General features: G+C 38.6%; 1 protein-coding gene across 5 annotated transcripts in view; it reads right to left on the reverse strand.

Annotated features, from left to right (window-relative positions):
• atxn1a (ataxin 1a) overlaps positions 1–16,260 on the reverse strand; it is a 96,021-nt gene that overhangs the window by 10,908 nt on the left and 68,853 nt on the right. For 3 of the 5 annotated variants that reach the window (XM_055053740.1, XM_055053739.1, XM_055053741.1), the window contains one exon: positions 1,453–3,708. In XM_055053740.1, coding sequence (XP_054909715.1) covers positions 1,453–3,243 — 1,791 coding nt within the window. In that variant the 5' untranslated portion in view covers positions 3,244–3,708. Of the gene's footprint in view, positions 1–1,452; positions 3,709–9,945; positions 10,335–10,462; positions 10,675–16,260 lie in introns of those variants that run through there. The other 2 variants (XM_055053743.1, XM_055053742.1) reach the window with 2 other exon arrangements.

The following is a 16,260-nucleotide window of genomic DNA, read 5'->3' on the forward strand; positions in this document are numbered from 1 at the left end:
CTCTACGACAGGTCTTAGCATTCTTGGAGGTGAAATGGTTTGCAATGCATTTCTGACCAGTTTTTTGCAAAGACTTTATTTAAACAATGAAGTACATTCTTTTTTCATCTTGTTTCAGAGTTACTGTTGATAACTTATTAACTTTGTTTTAATAATAGAAACACGGAGAAGCAGCTATCTGGGGAGGTACTAAAGGCAAAATTACAGTCAATTTAAGTATTAGGCTGGCAATTTGATAATTTCTCTAAACAAATTACCAAAAAGATTAATTTCTTGAATCTGCCTCATACAGTCTTTCTGTAAGGCCAACTTACTAAACTGGGACAATAATTACTACAAGACATAACCAGCATGTTTTTTATATTCAGTTACAACCAGAAATAATACCAAGAAAAACACTTAATCAATGTTCAAATTTGGGTTTTGAATAAAACATTTAGTTGTTCTTGTTTGGAGGGAAATGATCATCTTTACAATCTTCAATAATTTATGAAACTTTTTTCTCTTTTTTTTTTTTTGCTCATTTTGAACTTTAGAATTTTTTTATCCACATTGAATGAAGATTTTACAATGAGGGTCAAAATAATATAAACAACTCACTGAGATGTGGTTATATTTAAACTTTAAGTGGCAGATAACCCAAACCCTTTAGGTAGCGATTAAAATGGCTTGGGAATAATTCTAGTGGATGTTTCACCACTCCTCCTGACAAAGTTATTACAGCTCATTTAGGCCTGACAGCTTTAAAGCTTCCCAGGAACAAAGATTTGTCAATTCAAAAATCAGTTCTATAGTTTATTTGTAATAATTATCAAACTAGTGAGCCATTGTCAACAAGATCACCCAAACTGTCACAAGCAGAGCAAACTAAATTCGTTTATGCACAATTATTAAAATAAGCAGATTTTGCTTGAAAACTGGGCCATTTTCTGAAAACTCGAATGAGTCGTATCAATTCTAGTATGAGTATTTAAATATCCAGTCAGAATTACGGCAAACGCTTCCTGAACCATAAAATAAATGTGTTTTCTAAACTTCTAAACCCTGTATTAAAAAAGTTTATTATTGATCAGCTGTAATATTCAATTATTAAACGTGTTTTCATTTGCTTTAAGATAACCACCAAAAACAGAAATTAAGCCTGGGTGTTACAAATCCATATGATGTTTTTCATTTAGTGAATTGAGTTACTGAAATACATTAACTTTTTAACACTCTAATTTATAGAACACGACTGCATTTCAGTTTGAATCTGTACATTTTACTCAGTGTTTGAAGAATATACACAATTCAAATATGTCCATCCACGTCTTCATTTCTAAGATGTCTTGAAGGTTTTCAGAGTGTAGTTGTTTCTGTCTACACACATTATGTCTTACATTTTTAATTGCTACTACTTAATAAATAGCAATGAATATTTTCCAGAGATGCATTTCTGTTAATTTTTCTTACCTGTGTGCGATGCTCACCAACAGAGAACTGAACAACAGCAAAGTTAGGTGAGGTGTCGCTCCCTTCTATGCGCTCCACTGTGGATGAATCGATCTTCAGCTCACTGCTAATCTCTGCACTCTGGATGAAGTCCTCTGTCTTCAGGTCCTCCACACGTTTCAGCTCGCCGTCTGCCAGCTGGATGATGGAACCCTTGATAAAATATGGCGGGAGTGAGGGGGACACCACTGTACTTGAATGAGCAGGAGGAGTGGAAGCTGCAACGAGCCCTGGTGGAGCAGGAACAATGGGGAGATGAAGCTGGGCTTGCACCACTGCACCTGGAGCAGCCACGTGGAACGAGCCACTTTGGGTTTCCACAGTTTCTCCTTTTGGGGCAGTGGCAGCGATGTATGTGTGAGGGAGTGTTGCAGGAAAAGGTGCAGCTTGAGTTGATGAAGTAATGTGGGAGGTTACAGGCTCCAATGTGGGGACCCCACCTCCGCTGACAGGGATGATGACTGGTTGGGTGCCTGGAATGAGCAAGTGTTGCTGTAGGCCGGTGTGGTAGCCGCTCCCACTGCCCCCTGTAATGTAACCAATAAGAGGTTGCTGTGGGTAGATGCTTGTCGAAGGGAGTCCCATTGACAGTGGCTCTGAAGCATTGTGGGTGGTCTGGATAACAGTCTGGGGTGGCAGTGTGCTGACAGCCGCTTTCAGACTGTCTGCGCTTAGTGGAGGTGGAAATGTGAAAGAGCAGGTGGTGTTGGATGAGGGTGGGCGACTGACAGGCTTACCCATGCTGCCTTTCTCCAGGTGTGTGGGCATAGAAGCTGTCAGTTTCTCAGGGCTGGCTCTGGGTGGTACCAACTGGTGGTCCCCATGGCTATTAGGTATTAACATGACAGAGGTTCTTAACCCTAGGTGATCATGAGTAGAGTAGTCTGACGACAAAACCAGATGACGAGCCTCAAAGGAAGACAAGGAGGACCTGTCCTCCCTTGATTTACCTCCTGACTTTAAGAGGCCAGGCTCTGGTGGGGGTCCAAATCTCCTACCCCTTTCTAGCTCCCCATTATGGAGCTCTCTGTGTCTGGTTCCTCCTTCCTCTTTTCTGCTATAGCCATCTGTATATTTTCCCAATGATTGGTGGTGATGCATGGACTGGGACGGTAGGTGAGTGCCTCCTTGGTGATGAGGTGATGACACGGTCCTTGGTGACGTTGACATTTGAATATGATGGGGAAAAGGGTCCGTAGAAGGAGGAGGCATGGAGGTACGTCCCGAGGACGCCCAATGCTGTTCCTGTTTGGTGACCAGCGTCTGAGCAGGTGACGTCTCTGTGTACGATGATCTCTGTGTGGATGAAGAGGAGAGGGGGGGAGGGGGAGGAGGTGGTAGTATATGAGGAGAAATGTAGCTTGTATATGGAGTAGTGTACGATGAAGTGATGAACTGCATATTGGGAGGCAGTTGTGTATAATGGACTGTTCCTCCAACCGTAGGTTGAGATAGGGGGGTTGTGTACACTGTGGGGAGAGATGATACTAGCCTCAAAGAGGAAGAGGAGGTGGAAGAGTCTGATAAGGTGGAGGGGGACTTATACTGGGGCCCATCAGTTTTGTTGGAGCTATGATGTGCAGTAATATTGCTTTCATTTCCACCAGCTGCACTAACATAGCAGGCTGTGTTCTCTGGCCTGTCATGAACAGGTGGTATAGCCGGAGAGCAACTTTCAGGTGGTAATGTACTTGAGGTGCCCCTCTTTTTGGGGGGCAGACATTCATTGCTGCGTTCCTGGTTGGATTTCATGCTGATTTCACTTCACGTCTTTGTACTCTCAACTTGCTGTATTCTTTCTTTAAAATTGATCCGATACAATTTTCTTTCTTGTTTTGAACTTTCACTCTGACTGTCCTCGTCACTTTCCTTCAATCCTTTCTTTTTGCTTTTAATGCCTAATTCCTTTTTCAGACCAATTGCAAATAAACCTTTAAAAGCTTGCCTCCATTTTACTTCAAACAGCTGACAAACATTGTGTTTCACTGAAATTAGGATTGGAAATGGAGATATGGAAGGTTGGTTAATGGGAGGAGTGGGGCGGCCCGATCTGTCCAGGAATCCTTAGTGGCCAAGGGCTGAGCCCAGTCTGGTATGGGAGAGCGTCACAACGTTACGCCTGCTGCTGCTGCAGAGGATGATGGGGGGCCGAGTACGTTGTACTTCATGTGGAATCATTTCCCTCCAAAAGAAAGTCTTCCCACGCAGAGCGAAAGCCTGTAGAAGAGAAAAACGTAAATGGAAGAGGCAATAAGCATAAACACAGGCTGTAGAAATATCCATGCACCATCTATGTTGCAAGAAGACCAGTATACCTTTAAATACTTTGATAAAGCCTGAGTGACATGTCATGACACTTTGACCTTCTGACAGGTTTTCACAACATTTCAGTTTATTTGAGCCATGCTTTTGCATGAGTTCTAAGGCGACAACTCGAGAAGAAATCTGTCAATATATCAACAAGAGAGTTGTGAGCCAACTTCAATTCTCTTTCCAAACCAATTTTCATAGACTAAAGGTGCCAAATAATTATATGCAAGTATAAACAGTGTGGGAATGCTCAGTCATCATATTTCTTTAGGAAGGGCAAGGAGATGGGTTCTGTGTTCGAGAGATGAAAGTGTTTTTGGTCATAATAACTATTGTTACATTTGGCAGGGAGAGGAGGCAACTTGCAAGCCTAAGAACACATTACAATTATAAAGTACAGGTGTGGCAGCATGATGTTGTATGTGTGTTTTGCTGCAGGAGGGACTGGTGCATTATAATGAATCTCTTTCAATATTTAGCTTTTAGAAAATAGATTTAACTTTGGTAGCACTATTTGATCTAAAACAGGAAAACTTTAGTTGAAACTTTAGTTCAGTAAAAAAATATATATTTATGCCAATATCAGGTATCAAATTTATATGTGATAAAAGTATATTTCTTGTCATTGTCTTGGTAGGTAAAGTGTAGAAAATGAAAACAATAACCCTGTGCTCTTTAACAGGCAAATAATACTCTGCTGTGTGCAGAAATGTGTTCACCATGTAATAGTAAATATATTTGTGTGATGTGTGCCATCTGTTAACTATAACTCCCCACTGCTAGAGAACAGCTTGGTGTGAACTTATAAATAATGTATCAGTACTTCAATAATGCACTCTTATAAATACACTCTCGCTCATGCATAACCAGGCACATCACGGTGGTGCATGCAAGTGGTGACACCTGGTCATATTAATAATGTTCACTCTCTTTTCTTCAAACTTAGACCAACTAAACTTACAAGCATATCAATGACATAAGAATAATAGGTGCCGTGCATATTTTCTTGCAAAATAGCACATGGTAAATTGTCTATTGTGGCACACGACATGAATCTATATCAAACACTTTCTGCTTTATCAGTTCAACTGGTTTCTGGTGTGACTGCATCTTGCACCACTAAAAAAAGTGAATGAACATTCTTAGGTAATATTGTGGTATAAACAAAGCATATGTAATGGGGTACAAATCATTGCTCAACTAATGAAATTATGCCTTGTGAAAGCAAAGACTGAACACCATTTTAAATAATGCAGTGATGAATTAAAATAATAACAATCTAACGCTCATTTATTAACAACTACCAACAGTATGATAATTAGAGTGAAATGCAGTCCAGATTGTAATCTTTCTAAGACAAAATTGTTATTTTGTTCTCACACATCAAGAAGACATGGTGGATCTGTACATCTATTCAAAGTATCTTAACATAGAAATAAAATACTTGTCTGACTTCCATACCTAGAGGGTAATGGAAATATCCATCTCCTTCCATGGATACTTATTTCATTATTTAATTCTATTTCTAATTCTATATAGATTGACATAAAAGAAGGCTAAAGGAGTCATAATGTTTATTATAGGGCAAATTTTAGAAATTATTTGGTTTGGATAACATTTTGTTCATCTTCAAAAATCACATTTATTATTTTTCTGCTATCCAGGCAGTTGCAGACTCTTTGTCTGCCAGGTTTTCATCACACTTTGCACTTGTTATGTTATGGCGAATTATGTTTTACTCGCCAATGAAACATAATTGGAATAAATCCTTTAGATTAAATGCCTAAAAACTAAATCATCTTTTAAAAAAAAAAAAAAAAAACCTGATTACATTTTTTTTGTTAGATTATTACCACATGCATTGAGTTAGTACATCTACTTTAAGTGTGCATGCAAAGGATTACTCTACAGGACAACAAACTTGTGGCCTCAAAAGCAGATTTTCTGAATTTTAAGAGCTGTTACAGTTAAATTTTACAACACAGAGTTGAACAATGGAGTAAACACACATGCACACTCATTCGTACAAGTATAAGAGCAGCCAACACACATATAGACACAGAAAGATAAGCTTTGCTTTATATAGATCAACTCACACTTTCAGAATTTCTGTTCAGTCAGGTAGCCATGACTCAAAGGTGTGTGGAATGGTTGATAGGAGATGTTTAAATGCTGAGGTGTACTTTTCTTTGACTTGCCTTTGTCAGTCCACCTCCACCCCACTCTCCTGCCTCAGCCTGCCCACGACTTCAGCAATATAATTTTGCTCTCAATTATCATTTTTTCATCTAATAGTTTGATGTTCTCATTTCTCTCTTCTTAGTAGGTTTGCTTCTTTCCTCTCAGTATCTGTTTATCGTTATTACTGAGTTTCACTCTGGGGTGATCTGCTTTCACAGGTAAAAACAACAACAACAAAAAATGTGCCCGACAAGCTGATGCTTTCTAATTGAAAGTCAAAAAAGTAAAACTTTTCATGGGTCAGATGACAGATTTTTCTGACGTTATTGAAGACTGGTCAACACATACATGCAAACCTCTTGGTAAAATAAAATAAATAATATATAACAAGAATGATTTAAACAACCGCATAACAAAACAATATAAAGTCATAAAAATTTTGAAATCATAAGCATTTCAACATTTGCTTATGATTTGAAAGAGAATATTTTCTCTAGTCTTATCAAACAAAAGTAAGTGAAACATAATTCCCCTTTATCCATTCTTCAGTAAAAATGTGTTTTCAGGTGGAAAAAAGGTCCAGACCAACATGACAATGTATGAAAAAGTAACCCTTCAAGTTAAATCATGAATTACCTATGATAATAAACACAAAAGCTAAAGCTATTTTACTAGCAACAACCAGGCCTGATCACTGACTGAGCTACTGCCTCTTAAATGGTTTCTGTCCATCAAAAAGTAGAAATACATGATGCACACCATGCATCAAGAACTGATGAGAACTTAAATGAGATACATCTGTCTCGAAAAGGTTATGAATTAATTTATTTGCTTCAAGGCTCCAGTCAACGATGGTCCAACCATTATCCACCAATTAAAAATTGTGGAACAGTGATCAGTGGTGGCCAGCCTACCAAAATTACGTCAAAAGACTCTAGACAGCAAACGCACAAGGTCACAAAAAACCCAGAACATCAGCTCAAGCTGTCATTCTTTCCTCCAACAATAATAAAGAGGTTGAGCAAAGATGGCAGCCATGGTAGACCTCAAATGAAAAAAAGAAAAAAAATCAACATTATTGACCAAAAAGAAACTAACATAGCATTTCAGGGAAAAAAATATCATATTGAAAGTCAAGCATGGTAGAAGTTTTACGGTCTGGGGCTTCTAGACCAGAACAACTAGCATCTGATGGATTATGAATTTTGCCCTCCACTAAAAACTCCTGAAACATAATTTCCAGTAATCATTTGTAACCTTAAGCTCAAACCTCAAGGTGAAGTCACACAGCTGGACAATTATCTAAAGCACAGAGGCAAATACTTCTCTGATATATCTGTCTGATATTAAAATTTGTTTGATGATCTGATAGATTTGTGATATGTTTTAAAGTTGCAGGGAAGCAAAAATGAAAGAAATCTGTAAGGGGGAACTAATATTTTAAATTCCTGTATTCGAAATTTACAAAGGATTCTTTATATAATCCTCAGCTTTACATTCTGCAAATATCTACATGCAGTTGAAAATAACAAAACACTTGCACCGTTAAAAATAACCAACTAAAATATATTAGTGACGCCAGTGACTGGAGGTGTTCACATACGTGGAGCAAAACAAAAGGAAATACCATAATACCACCTACGATGGTTGAGCAAAGACAGCAGTGCGTAAAATAAAGAATCATCTCATGACAGTAAAAAAAGAGAGCTGAGCAGAGAAAAGCTGAAGGTGCATGGAAAGCAGAGAAAGCTTCAGTTCAGCTGACCTACATTGCAAAAGGAGAGAGTACTTCTGCAGTGAAACTGACACTTAAACACAGATTCGCTGAAAAGCTAAGTCACCTGCAAGTCGCTGATCTGGCACAGCCTCAGCGTGTGTGAGGCTGTGCATTAATGTGCAGATATCACATGACGTGTAACCTAAGCTGAATGCCCTCCATGTGCTTCAGACTCTCGTACTCACACTCACAAACACAGGGATCAACTTTACAAAATCTCGTGAGAGTGTGCGCTCTGGGAAGCTTGTGGCAAATTAAAAGCCTGCATGTAATTGTGTTTATTGTGGTAAGTGACATAAACACATATTAGTCTGGGGTAAAAAGATTCTAAGGGGATTTCCAGTGTCTTGCTAAAGTATTTATACCCCTTAGACTCTCTTGTCACATTACCGCAAATTTCGGTGATTTTCAAACCAATTGCCTTCAGAAGTCAATAATTAAATATAGCATGATGGAAAGTGTAAAGTAATCTCAGTATAAATTCAGCTGTTCAGTGAAGATATCGAAGGTTTAGTTACTGAACCAACAGCATCAAGAAGACCAAGGGACATATCAGATGGGTCAGGGACGAGCCAGAGCAGTTATGTTACAAAACAATATAACAAAAACATTGATCAGCACTGATCAGTCCACCATTCATTATTATAAAGAGTGTAGATCAGCAATAAACCAACTCAAGCATGGCTATTCTTCTAAATAGAAACAGGGAAAGGGATAGCATGTTTCATAAATCAGCAAAGAGGTCCATGATAACTCTGGAAGAGCTGTAGAGATCTTCTTAGACTGGACCTTGTGGTTCACCACACGTAACATGGACACAAGACAAACAGCTGGAAAAATGAGATTAGTTAAATGAAACGAAGGTTGAACTTCACCCAGAACACAACATCCCTACAGTGAAACACGGTAATGGGCACATCAAGCTGGTCAAAGCTGATAAAACAGATTGAGCTACATGGAAGTGCACCTGTCAGAGACTGTAAGAGACTTGAGACTGGGGTGGAGGTTCACCTTGACCCCTAATATTGAACCCACAAAAGAATTGTCAAAAACAAAATCCATGTGCTAGAATGGTCCAGTTAAAGCCCAGACCAAAATTTCAATTGGAAATGTGTGGCGAGACTTTATTGATATTCATAATTACTCTTTCCAACCTGACTGAGGTATTTTATAAAGAACAAGAAGAAATTTCAGTCTCAAGATGTGCAAAACTAGAAGAAACAGAGCAAAACTTGTAAATGCTACAACTAGCTTTGTATAGCACAATATCTTGTCATTGATAGGATAACTTGTTTTTACATTTGTTTTATCCAACATCCGCTCATGCAACACTTATCCATAAATCAAAGCAGAAGGCACCATAGCTTATAGCCTACATATATGTGAATCTGATGCTGCATGTGCATGACTGCCCAGTCATAATCATAATCACTATCAAACGGATAAGTTCAACGTGATGTGTTATCTCACAGCTAAATATAGTTCAGCCACAGAGTACAGTGTTGCTGCAAGCTAACACTTTGCTCTCTCAACTTCTGCTTTTTCATGTACATCTCCTTTTTGTCTGCAGATTTTCATTAGTGGAGGTGTGGAGTTGCATCACAGCGAGCCTGCAAATTACAAACAGACCATGAACTTTGACATGGCTGACCCTCTACTCACTGTCATTCGGCTGCTGATGATACACACCTACACAAAGAGCACATACATAAAAATATCGAGACTAATGGAAGTTCAACTATAGACTTGGAGATAAAGGAGTGGCTGAAGGAAAGAGCAGTCAGAGAGAGAAAGCGAGTTCTAAAACGAGAGATGAGGAAAAATGCATGACTGTGAGGAAAAAGGGAGAGTAAGTTTCAGAAAACAAACTCTTGGGCAGTGTTGCATGACTTGCACAATCTCACCCCTCGACAGCCCCGAGGTTGGCTGGGTGAACTGAGAGGGTGAAGGGGTAGTAGAGCAGTAGCAGGGAGGAAAAAATGCTTTTGGACAGCAGACAAAGAAGCAAAGACAAACAAGCCCTATCAGAAGAAAAACTAGGGCAGATGCAGTATGCATTTACACATGACACACAGTGATAAAAGAGCGCTAGCATTCACGTCTCACGCACCCACATTATGACTCTCTGCTGTCCCACGCATGCTCTTCATTCACAGCAAGCGCAAAACTGAGAGAAGTCTACTTACCAGGGGAGCAGGAGTAGCCCACTTCTGCAGCATGCTTTCTCTCCCCCTCTCATTCTTTTGCTCCCTTTACTCCAGTCCTCTCCTGCTTTGCTGTGTCTTTTGCAAAGCAAAGCAACCAAAATCTTTCCCTGCCTCCCTCCACCCCTCCCTTTTCAAGCGGAAAATCCTAAGTACACCCAGGGCACTTGTGCCACAAACTGCACTTGGTTTTTCTTACCCCTCAAAATGCACCGCAGACACTCATGCTCAGCCGGCAGCCCTCTCCTAAATCTCAACAGCGAGGCAGGAAGCTCCCCTCACATCCACTGACATGCAGGTGATCACACACACACGCACGCAGACATACCAATTGGTAGCACACAGTTGCACACACCCACAGGGAGGGAGTCCCGCATGCAGAGCTCCAACGTGTATTATGCAAGAGGTTGAATGCGAGCCAGTGCTCTCACACTGTCTGCCCTGCACAAACACATACACACACCATACACACACACACTCTCATATGGGCCCCTCCTACCATTTGCTCGTCCAACTTCATCAGGTATTCATTCAAAAAACACACACGAGCCAGCTGGCTGCACGCCCAGAGACCGCTTACAAGCAGAGAAAGAGAACACGAGAAGGGGTGGGAGGGTGTTACAGTGAGAAGGGCAGAGCGAGGGACTGTGGGGGAGATAAAGGGGTGAGGGAGGGAGGAGAGGAGATTACAGAGACAGAAACACAGAGAGAGGACATGAAAGTCTGCATGGAGTGTTAAAAAAGCAATATGTCATTATCTGAGGCTACAACTTTGAACTGCTTTTATTTGGTCATATTATTATTACTCTCCGGACAAATTTGGAGAAATTTTGACCATGCAAAACAATACAACACATCTATCTGTGCCTAATTAAAAAATAAATAAATAAAAAAAGCACCAGAAGATGACATTTATAAACTCAAATAAATGAACTTATGTCTTAATGGGAGAAAATCATATGAAACTCAGGAATGAGCAAAATTGCTTTTCTCCTGTTGCTGATAAAGTCAGTTCTACAGCCACTATCAATGTGGCTGTAATACCATCTTTTGACCACTAGATGGTGTGCCTCGTTGCTAGTATGCAGCAATCTATTTCTGCTTTTCAGCTGACCTAGTTAAAAGACAATTGAGGAGTAAATATAGATGAAATGTGTTCCTCAGAGCTAAGAGATGTTGGATCCATACAGAAGGAATGAGAATGCACTCACACATATATAAACAACCAAATGCACCAAGATGAAATAATTCCCTTAAGGACTAGTAGGTCCAAACAAGCACTAACATGACATCCTGTTTGTGTTGGTTGGCCTTCCTGTTGGAATGATAGCAGTCTGTCTTCAACTCTAAGTTTTCATGGTGGGTTTAACTGAACAAAAACTGGAATTTTGTTTTAAGATTATTGACAAAAAATATTCTAAAGAGCTATTACAGTTTTTTCAATGAACAACTACTAAAGCAAAAACTTGAGGAATGTAATATTTACTTATTTAACACTAACTAAAGAAGCAGAGCTGTTTAAAATGTAGCTTCATCATCAAGGTGCAAAATTGTGACATTTGCACTTTAAATTTTCTTACAATTAAATTTCAGACTGCATTCCAGGTTTTGCATTAATTTTTAAGTGATTTTAAGCATAAATACATTTTATTATTAATATTTTCTAATGGGGTCAGACTTTAAATGGATTGAAGGATGGACAGACAGAACAAAACCAGGCAATACTTAAAATCAAATTCTTTGATCCGTAGATGCATCCAGGAAAAAAATACCTAAGTGCTAAAGAAACTGTCATTTAATATGCATAATTTGCTTTATTAAATCCTACTTTTTTTATAGTATCCTAATATTTTGGGATGCAAAAATGTGCGTGCAACAGCAGACCAAAAAACTTAAATTTAATAAAATTATAGTTATAGATTAATTATAAAAAAAAGAGTAAAACCTCAACCACCAGCCACTGACTTGCTTAATTTTGTCAATGAATAAAGTACAGCAAAACACATGTGCTGTCTGTGCAGGCATTTATTTATATATTTATCAGAAATCATTTGCAAGTTTTGGTTTTAGTGTCCCAGTACTTGGAAACACTTTGAAGGGTTCAATAATGAGCTGTCAACCAGCAAATTCCCAGCTTTTACACAAAAGTGACATTAAATCAGTCATTACTAATAATCTTTACAAATATGAGCTGAACTCACTTGGAGATAATTAAAATTTAATTACAGCTGTCATTTGCACTTTAAATTTTCTTACAATTAAATTTCAGACTGCATTCCAGGTTTTACATTCATTTTTAAGTGATTTTAAGCATAAATGCATTTTATTATTAATATTTTCTAATGGGGTCAGACTTTAAATGGATTGAAGGACGGACAGACAGAACAAAACCAGGCAATACTTAAAATCGCGAGTATTTGTTGCTCGTTTGTTTTTTTGTTTTTTTCTGACATCAGGCAACGTGAGATCAAATGCAGAACTGGAACATGAACAAAAGTCCAACATAGTAACATCAGCTTTAATCTAACACGGAAACAACCATGGTAAAAAATATTCTCAAAGCAAAAAGTCCTTTTTGGACACAGTTTCCATAAAGTTATATTGCACTGAATTCAGTTCACTACAGTAAAGCGCTTGATCTCATTTACTGCTCCTGAATATTCTTAGACACCGTTTGGTATTTTGGCTCCTACATTTTTGTGCACAAATACATAATGTGCATTAAGTATGAATCTATGTGGAAATAACTACAACAAATGTTAAGTTTGCTTGAAAAATCAACACTGCACATAGCATTTCTGTCTCAGTCTTGTTCCTTACTGCAGAGCAGAATACAGTCTCAGTCACAGCCAGTCACTAAGGAAACTGATGAAAAGCTTCTATATATACACACACCCGTATACATATCACAGACTCCTCTGCTGTCTCTGCTCTCTCTCTCTCACACACACACACATATCCACACGCATACGCACAATCTTGACTCTCTCTTTCTCCCACGCAAACTTCACACACGCTGTGATTATGACAACAGCAACCCTCGCCTTCCTACACACTCTTAACCAATCTATCCCCCCTCCTCTCCGTTGCTGTCGGTGAAAGTCTCAGCTCTCTTGTTTTCCACGTCTTTCCATCTGTCTCCCTGTGCATGTGTGACTGTGTGTGTGTAATCAGAAGCTTGTAAAACAGCAGGTGCAGAGCCATCTATTGGTCACATACCAAACACACAAATACAGAAGCTTCTTGTAAAACAATTATCTTTTGTATTAAAACTAAAGATGAAATAAAAACATTGTGTCTTCTGAACCATTTTGACATGCACAACAAGGACTCTGCCTCAGTCACCCCTTGATCTCCATGTCCCTCAGAAACCCTCTGTTAACTCGTGTGCTTTATTTCAGCCGGAGCCACAGCCCATTCACAAAACCACTAATCCACACACTGTTAGATCTCTCAGAGTCACACACATAAAGACGCGTGCATGTATGTCTGTAGGATTAGGGAGGGCCTGCAATGGATGGACAAATCACTGCTAACTCCTCTTCTAATCCTTCTAAGTACACACAAGCACAAATGCACACAAGTAGCTAGGCAAACATGGCTCCTTCTGTGAACATGCACACGCGTGAACTTGAGCTCTCATTAATTTTTTTTTTTCTTCAGCAGGCATGTGTTTTCACACACACCCATCACACAAAAACAGACAAATAATAAAAAGAAACAAAACAAACAGATTCATCCAGACCCAGGCAGCAGGACATACGGGTTTAAAACACCCAGACAAAAAATTCAAAGACAATACATAATCCTGCTTAAGGAATGTGGGATGGTGTACTGAAGCGAACAAGAGAAAAGTGTGTGAAGGGAAGAGACTGAAGGGACAAAAGACGATACAGATTAGAGAGAGAGAAAATTACCGAGAAATATAATTAGTTCATTCTACCCAGAGAATTACAGCTTTTTCAATTCACAAAACATTCCACTGTAATTATTAAAATGTCAACCATTTCAAAAGAAAATGCAGATCATTTTTTAAACTAAGCTCAAATAAATGAAAAAAAAATAGTAACATTTTAAAGTGATATGATTCATTTGTGCAAGTTAAAAAGGAGTGAATCACTTGTGGAGTTACTTCTGAGCCTGAAGCAGCTTGTAGACAAAGCTTCACTGACTGGACGGATGAATTTCTAGTTTCTAGCTCTGATTCTCATTCAGCTGACTCTGATTTATCTTTTGTAAGGACTATAAGACATAAAAGACAAAAATGTGCAGAAGGTTATTTGATAGAGGTTGTCATTTGGAAACCAAATGAAAACTAGAAAATTACAAGATTATCTCAGTTGTTGCCACAAAATAAAGAAAAACCATTACAGACTGTGTCAAGATCATTATACTTATGTAATAGCAGACTGAGTCTTTAACCCTCTCTAAGCATTCTGGTGGTCAGTAGAGCTTGTTGGATGTATTTTATCTTCCAGAGGTAAGCCAGCTCAGATGATGAGTCAGATCATTTCAGAACTGAATCAGTTTGCAGACAGGTTGACAGGTGTGAGATGGGTGACTCTGGAGGTTTGCAAGGAGCACAGTGCTAAACATAACAGCTCAGGTGACAAATTTTAACACGGACACACTGCTGCTGGTATATCTTGTCACCATGTACACTGTTTATTTTTTCCTTTTCTGACAGAATGAAGGAACAAGAGCACGCATTGCTTTTGCAGCCATCCATGTCTAATATAAGCATATAGTATTTGCTTAAGATAAACTCCACAGCAAGTAAAAGAGAAGGACAGACAGTAAGTGGCATGAACAGGCATGGCAACATGTATTGTGTGGATGAAGGAGAGCTGAGTGACTGCTCAGCATGTGTTCTTGTGTGTGAATAACAGTCTCTACTTTTTGAAAGTCACATTGACAAAAGAAAATGCACAAGACAGGCAGAACATGTTTGTTAAAGCACTCAGGTCTCAAAAAGCACAGCCAGCAGTCGTCAACATCAGCAAGGCACATATTACGTGAAGGCCAACTCTGGAGAGCGTGCAACCATTATCCAAACAAATTTCAAACCCCGCACAATAGTCACACACAGTACAAAACAGAATCCTGCCTGGTGAACACTACTCAAGCTCATGTGTGTAGTACATGTGCGTTGTTTTATTAAAAATCTGACCGGCTCGCTCAGTTCAGGTAGAAAGAAGAAGGGATTTCTCCAAAACACAGGTATTGCAAAGAAAAACAGAAATAATTTATTCCAAATTCAAACTATATCAATCTGAGTGGGGTATTCTGAAATTTGATTTTTGCACAAAGTTGCTGATCTCTAGTGGCGCAATTAAGCATTCAGGCTTGCAGGCACATTGCAAATGTCAGATTTGATAGATTACAGCCCCATTCCTATCTTCAGAGTTTATCTGTTAAACTAGTCGATATGTCCACTTTTTTTTCTTAATTTTCAAATTAGACATACGTCTGTCTGACTCAGAAAACAGGAACTAATCAAAAATAATCAGGAGCATATCCTTCAATAGGAGTTCTTCATAATAAATGCAAAGCACAAATGACATCATTGTAAATAACACACATGCAACTGAAAATATAAAACTACAAGTTAAAAGTCTGTCAAAACATTAGATCTTTGTTTCAAAAGTGAAAAAAGATATTGCACCTTTTTTTTATTATACCAGAGAACAATAAAATGACAATGAAAAACAGCATAACGGAAAACAACTAAACAATGAAATCTATAGTGAGGATTGAAAAGCAATCAAAAATCTACCACCTCACAAAGATGAGGAGCATTTTCATGGAAAAGTGTTACAACTTTTTTATTGTCCCTCAAATTAGGACTAAATTCTACAACCAGAAGCTTGCATTTTGGAAAAAAATGAGACATGATTAATTTTAAACATATCATGTATTATGGATATGTCAGGAAGGGTCAGGAAAAAGGTCAGAGATGCAGAGGACTGCTAATTGTCAAATAACTTCACCTGAAAGACAACATTAAGGTATTAACAATTTATCCAAGAGCTCAAACAAACTAGACTCAGCAGTACCTGTTCTGCAAACACGGAGCTAAAATTTCAGCAAACCTCTGGGACAGATCTCCAAACTCAAACCAGTTCACATAGATGAAATGCATTTCTACCAAACAGTAAGGAAATGTATGTGGACATCTAAATCAGAATGACCAGTGAGCTCTACTGCTGTCCACTATTTTAGACATTGAGATGGAAGAGAAGGAAGAAAAGATATGAGAAGTGCATAGAAAAGAGGACAGAGGGGTAGAATCAGCAT

Source organism: Poeciliopsis prolifica, unplaced genomic scaffold (assembly GCF_027474105.1).
Source record: "Poeciliopsis prolifica strain line A6 unplaced genomic scaffold, Auburn_PproV2 SCAFFOLD038, whole genome shotgun sequence".
NCBI lineage: Eukaryota > Metazoa > Chordata > Actinopteri > Cyprinodontiformes > Poeciliidae > Poeciliopsis > Poeciliopsis prolifica.